The 6766-nt window shown below is 49.0% G+C and overlaps 1 protein-coding gene across 1 annotated transcript in view; it reads left to right on the top strand.

Moving 5' to 3' along the window:
• The window catches only part of TRMU (tRNA 5-methylaminomethyl-2-thiouridylate methyltransferase), a 28350-nt gene that overhangs the window by 13749 nt on the left and 7835 nt on the right, over positions 1-6766 (top strand). Inside the window, exons 6-7 of the mRNA XM_019509378.1 lie at positions 4769-4822; positions 5692-5758. Coding sequence (XP_019364923.1) covers positions 4769-4822; positions 5692-5758 — 121 coding nt within the window. The remainder of the gene's footprint in view (positions 1-4768; positions 4823-5691; positions 5759-6766) is intronic.

The following is a 6766-nucleotide window of genomic DNA, read 5'->3' as shown; positions in this document are numbered from 1 at the left end:
GAAGAGCCTCCTCCCCAGTGGAGAGAGGTGGAGGCCATCCCGTCCCAGCAGCTCGTTCCCTCTCTCATCAAAGAACAGACTGTGCTCATGGAAGCCAAAGCCTTCCCGATGACACCAGCGCCAGAGTCTTTGGTTCACTACCTGGATCCTCCTCTCCCTCCTCAGCCTGTAGCCCGAGGATGGGAGGATCAAAGAAAACACTACCTGTGCCCCCAGACCCTTTAGCCCCGCTCCCAAATCCCTGTAACACCTCATGACCCGGCTGGGAGCGCTCCAAGCCATGTCATTGGTGCCCACATGGTTAAGGGGCATGGGATAGTGGTCAGTGGGCTGGAGGAGTTTAGGGATCTTCTCTGCAGTGTCTCGGATGCGGGCTCCTGGGAAGCAGCAGACTTCCTGTGCTAAGGGGTCGGGGTGGCAGATTGCCCCCTCAGGGTGGAGTTTCCCATAACAAATACTTTGCATTTTGTCTTGGGGAGGTTGGGGGCAGTAGCTACAGTAGTGCCCATGTTGTCTGTGGGAGCTGGCAACTCAGCAGGCTCTGCTGGGGCTGCAAGAGGTTTGTACCTGTTGCATAGCTCCAGCAGGGCAGGGGCCTTGGTGTGCTGGGCCTTGAGGCCCTTGACCACCTTGGTCCAACACCTGGGCTGGACAGTAAGGGAGGTCCCCAAGTCTGCCCTTGTCCTGAAGGGAGACCGTGGTCTACCCTCTGCCGCCCGGGGGAGAAGGGCCTGGCAGTAGGAGTCGATTTCCCACTCACAGTCCCTGATGGCACGCAGTCTCTGGATTGCAGCCTGAAGCTCTTCCAGCTGGTTTGCCAGAGACCCCAATAGAGAGCAGACCACACAAGGAGAGGTGGCCCTGCTCCCGGGTCCCAGAGCCTGAAAAAGCGATAGAGACTCCGTCTATGTGGAGCCCAGAACCATGGGCTCTGTCTGGATGGCGGTGCCAGAGCTGGGGGCTGCAGGCCCCGAGGGGACCCTCAGGTTGCGGTGCGTACCTATCCGTGTCATGCCACTGGTGGGCTGGCTACGGCTGGGACTGGCTTCCCTAGGGCAGGGGCACACAAGCAGGGCGCGGAGTCTTCCACTCGCTCTCTTGCCCAGTCTTACCCCAATCTTCACAAGCAAGGTCAGCTCCCAGACTACTCGACCTGGCATCACAGTTTGGGGAGGAGATGAGCAGCCCTTAGTGGTGAAAGAACAGGGTAGAGACTATTTAGAAAAGCCGGATGTGTACAAGTTGGCTGATGTGATTGCAGAACCAATGGCCATTATCTTTGAAAACTCGTGGCAATCAGGGCAGATCCCAGACAATTGGTAAAGGACAAATATAGTGCCCATCTGTAAGAAAGGGAAGAAGGAGGATCCAGGGAACTATAGACCAGTCAGCCTCACCCCAGTCCCTAGAAAAATCATGGATCAGATCCTCAAGGAGTCCATTTCTAAGCACTTGGAGGAGAAGAAAGTCAGTAGTAAGCATGGATTCATCAAGCGCAAGTCCATGCTAACCAACCTGATTGTCATCTGTGATGAGATAACTGGCTCTTTGGATGCAGAGAAAGGAATGGACATGATATACCTTGACTTCAGCAAGGTTTTTGATACGGTCTCCCACAACATTCTTGCAAGCAAGCTAAGGAAGTATGTGTTGGATGAATGGACTGTAAAGTAGATAGAAAGCTGGCTGCATTGTTGGGATCAATGGATAACGATCAATGGCTCAGTGTCTAGTTAGCAAGCAATATCAAGTGGAGTTCCCTAGGGGTTGGTCCTGGGGCCAGTTTTGTTCAATATCTTCATTAATGATCTGGAAATGGGATGGATTGCACCCTAATCAAGTTTGTGGAATACACTCAACCTGGAAGGTGTAGTAGCATGCTGAAAGGTAGGAGTCAGAGTGACCTAAACAAATTGGAGGATTGGGCCGAAAGAAGTCTCACAAGGTGCATCAAGATGAGCATGCGCATGCGGTATAGGGCTCCGCAGACCGGTCTGTGGCAGCGCATGCTACAAATGCAGGGGTTTTTGACACCAGGAGATCCCAGTGTGAAGAAAGGCTGCACTTGAAAAAAGCAGAGTGGTGCACATGGCATCAGCGTGCACCACCTGAAAACCAGAGCCTGGCTGGCTGGAGCCCTGCTTTGGCTGCCAGTCAGGCTCCCTGCTGGTGGGTCACGGCTGCTGGAGCCCCTAGAGGTCCTCAAAACCCCAGGTAAGGCTTCTGGGAGCAGCCCCGCTGCTGGCCCCAGCCTCCCCTACCCCACCTGTGGCAACTTGTTTTCCCTGGGGGACTGCATGTGTGTACTTGTCTGGACACACCTCTGATGAGTGCAGAGTCCTGCACTTAGGGCAGAAGAATCCCATGGACTGGTACAGGCTTGGGTCCAACTGGCTAAGCAGCAGCTCTGCAGAAAAGGACCTGAATATGAGCCAACTGTGCCTTTGTTGCCAAGAAAGTTGACAGCATACTGGGCTGCATTAATAGAAGCGTTGCCGACAGATTGAGGGAAGTAATTATTCCCCTCTCTTCTGTACTGGTGAGGCCACATCTGGAGTACTGTCTAGTTTGTGGCCCTTCACTATAGAAAGGATGTGGACAAGTTGGAGAGAGTCCAGTGGAGGGCAGCAAAAATGGTTCATGACTTCTGAGGAGAGGCTGAGGGAACTCGGCTTATTTATTCTGCAGAAAAGATGATTGTGGGGGTGGGATTTGATAGTAGCCTTTAAATACCTGAAGGTTGGTTCCAAAGAGGAAGGAGCTAAACTGTTCTTAGTGGTGGCAAATGTGGCAGATATACAATAGAACAAGGAGCAAAGGTCTCAAGTTGCAGCAAGCAAAGTTTAGATTAGGTATCAGGAAAAGCTCTCCCATTAGGAGGGTGGTGAAGCACCGGAGCAGGCTACCTAGTGAGGTTGTGGAATCTCCATCCTTGGAGGTTTTTTAGGCCCAGCTTGACAAAGCCCTGGCTGGGATGATCCAGTTGGGGATGGTCCTGCTTTGAGCAGGGGGTTGGACTAGATGGCCTCCTGAAGTCCATTTCAACTCTAATTTTCTATGATTCTGTGAAAAGGTTTCCAGTGAGTACAGGCTGCAGAGAAAACCATCAATCTGTTTTGTAACCTGATTCTCAACATCCGCCTTGGTATGGTTGTATTCCAGTTTGCATTGGTATAGATGGGTTTCAGACTCTTCTTCCTAGGTCCCATCCCCCCCCCCCCCCCGCCTCATTTTATTTCCGTAGGTAATGAAAACAAACACTGATGTGGTCTGCTTCCTACATTCCTACTTTACCATTTGCTTAATGATATATTCTTGCTTGTTCTTGGCACCAGTATTCATCTTTAGTGTGTCACATGAAATAATGTAGGGCTATTGACTGTACAGTTGTCTGAAGAATATAGTCTCAAGATTTTTAGGTAGAATAGATTGGGACCAGCTCTAATTTTGATCTGTGATTTTATTCTAGAGGTTTCACATTGCAATAATGTAAACAATAATTGTTGTTTAACACTGATAAGTCAACTTTGTTATCATGAGGTCTTAATTACATTTATATTTAAAGGATTCTTATCAGCTTGTTTTCTTTTTTAAAATAACTTGAGTTTCAGTTCCACTTTCTGATACTGTTAGTGGAAGAAAGATCTATTTGCATATGAAGATGTTTTCCAGGATAAATGATGATGACTGCTAGACCTCTGTGTGTGCTAAGGGAAAGAAGTCACTTTTTAAAATGGATATACAATAGAATCACTAAGATGTATTTATGTCTTTACTTGTTAAATGCATGTTCTTATTGGAGATGTAAATATTGTTTTAAAAAAATATTTGTTTAACCCCCTCTAATTATATCAGTTAAATGATTAACCAATAACACAGCAGTTCAGGCACAGCAGCTACTGGGAGCTGCTCTGGGCTCCCAGAGCCCTTTGACTGTGGGGAGGAGGCAAGCACAGCCCAGGTGAAGCCCTGTGCTGGGAGGGAGGGAGCACCTGTGAATGAGCAGTAAATTGCTTAATCCTGGGGTTCCCAACCTTTTTATGCTGAGGGCCAGCAAGCCGCGGACCAGAAGTGATCGTGGACCGGCAAACTGCGGACCAGCACTGACCAACTGCGGGCAGGTAGCCAACCTTTTTTTATACTCAGAATAAAAAGGTTGGCTGACAGTCTGCAGTATGCCAGTCACTTCCAGTCTGGTTTGCCAGTCCATGGTCACTTCTGGTCTGGCAGCCAGCCCTCCTGTGGACTGGCAGCCAACCCTTTGCAGCCTGGCAGCAGGCTGTGGACCAGCAGTTGGGAACCCATGGGTTAATTGATATGTCATTAGGTCTCATGCTTTTTTCCTCTTAGGCTATGGGTACTAGTCCCCCTCTACCCTCCCTCTCCCCTCTCTTCCTTCCTTTCCTTTCCTCCCTCCCTCCCTCCTTCTGATTCCTGCTGGGTCCTCTGCTTGCTTCTCCTTCTTCCCTACCAGACTGTGGCTGCCCCAAACTAAAGGATAACCAGTAAGCTAACCCATTTATCACTGTACTTATCAGTTAAACAATTAATTGTTTAACCTTTCGCATTTATAGTTCTTATGGTTCTTATTTGAATTTAGGTTGTGTGTTCCTGGAGTCAGGAGTTGTGATTTTGGAGGTGCCTAGAATATTTGGTTTGTAGAGGAAAAACTCCCTGTTGTACAAGTAACAGAACATTTATATTAGGATCTTTAAATGATTCATTCTGCTTGTATCTGGTTTTCATAATAAGCATTGTTTTTTTTCAGAGTATGGGAATCTGTTTTATTGGTAAAAGAGATTTTGAAAGATTCATTCTTCAGGTGAGTAATATCTGGGGAAATTAATAAACTTTTCATTTACTGTATTTATTTGATTCTAAGACAAGGTTTTCTCCCCCATTTAACATAGGGGGAAAGCCCCTTGTCTTAGAATTGAGTACGAGGGTGGTGGGTGGGCAGGCAGCTGCTGTAGTTTGGAGTCCAGTCCCTGCCTGGGGTTGGGGCTGTAGCCTCAGCTGCTGCCTGCCCCCTCCCCTCTCTCCTGCTGCCTCTGCTCCCCCACCTGCTCCACTCCCTCCCACTTCATGCCAGTAGGCTTCATCTGTACAGTAGCCTGGGGCATGAAGCATAGCCCTAGCCCGGCCCCATAGCAGTCTTCATGCTGCTGTGGGGCCGGGCTGGGGTTGCACTCCATGCCCCAGGCTATAATGGGGATAGAGCCTGCCAGTGTAGAGTAAGGGTAAGGGGGAGAAGGGGAAGGGAAGAGAAGCTGGGGGGAGGCAGAAGGGGAATGAGCAGAGGCTGGGGAAGAAAGCAGGGGTGCAGAGGCTGGGGAAAGGTGAGCAGAGGCTGCATGGGAAGGGCAGAAAGAGGGAAGGGGAAGGGGGGAAACCAATGCTGGGAGAATGGGGATAGGCACAAGCTGCTTGACCTTCCCCCACTATCTGCCTCCCCACTGCCTGGCCCTTGGTAGAAGAGTTGGTGGGGATGAATTAAAGGTGAACCCTCAGTTAAAGTGTAGACATGGCAAATTATAACAAACTTACAAATTTTCCATGTAAAGAATCTAATTAGTTGAGGGGGGTCATCTTAAATTCAGGACCCTTCTAGATCTGAGTAAATACAGTAAATAGGAATTGTGATGTAGCCTAAAGAATGATCTCTCTCATAAGTGTTTCACTTTCTTGTAGTATTTAGAGCCTCATCCAGGTAACTTTGTTTCCATTGAAGATAACAGGGTTTTAGGAACACACCAAGGTAAGCATCTTTCTTTCCTATACAACTCATTTTAAACAACCCCCTTGTACTGCACAACAATGCTACTATTCTTTAGAACACTAGTTCTGTGAAATTCCAAAGATCTCTAATCCTAGCCTGTTTTAATATCACTGATGAATCATAGGAGACCCATCTCCCCCGTAACTATGGCTTGGGTCTACCTCTAACTTTGGTCCCTGATTTTACTCTAGTAGTTTTATATTGTAGTAAAACAAACCATGGTTGTTGCCTAATACCCTGATAGTTGGGATTACTTTGTTTGTGAGTAGGTCTTCATTAATTTTATATCATATCATCCTGCTTTCTTTTAAAAAAAATGACTGAATTTCAATTCCAGTTTCTGATAGAGTTTCCTTTAAATAGTATTTAAATTCCTTTAAAGATAAACTAGTATTAGGAGTGCACCGATAGAGATTTTGGGGGCTGATATTCAAGGGGGCATATTGACCAATACCAATCTGATTTCCAATACAGCTGCATGCAGCTGGTAAATCTGTAGTGGTGGAAAGTGAGAGGGGAGGGAAGGGGTATATGGGGGAGCAGATCAATGCTCCCTGCAGTGAGGGAGGGAGGGGGCAGGGGCAGGTGCTTCCCAGCCAGGGTGGGGTGGGCATAGGATGGAGCTGCGGCTTATCAGAGGGGAGGAGGGCGGCTTCTGCTGTGCGCACCCCGGGGGTTCAATGTTGGGGGGAGCGTGTGCCCCTGGATCTGCACCAGGGCAGTACAGGGTGGGTGGGCTGGAGCCAGGGCTGCATTCAGCGGGGCGCTGGGAGGGTAGCTATAGAGGGGGCTGCTGCCACCCCAAGTTTTGCCATATCCCCTGTGTAGCACTGCTCCCAGCACTGCTGCTGCTCACCCAGCGTTCAACCCCCCGCCTCCACCCATGCATTAGGAAGAGCCAGGGCTGCAGTGGGTGGCGATAGTGCTGGGATTGGCACTACACAGGGGCTATGGTGAAATTTGGGGTGGCTGCAGCCCCCTCAGTTG

This window comes from Gavialis gangeticus, unplaced genomic scaffold, assembly GCF_001723915.1.
Source record: "Gavialis gangeticus isolate Ggan-Ray unplaced genomic scaffold, GavGan_comp1, whole genome shotgun sequence".
In the NCBI taxonomy this organism is placed as follows: domain Eukaryota; kingdom Metazoa; phylum Chordata; order Crocodylia; family Gavialidae; genus Gavialis; species Gavialis gangeticus.
The sequence above is the reverse complement of the archived record's forward strand: the minus strand, read 5'-3'. Positions and strand labels throughout refer to the sequence as shown.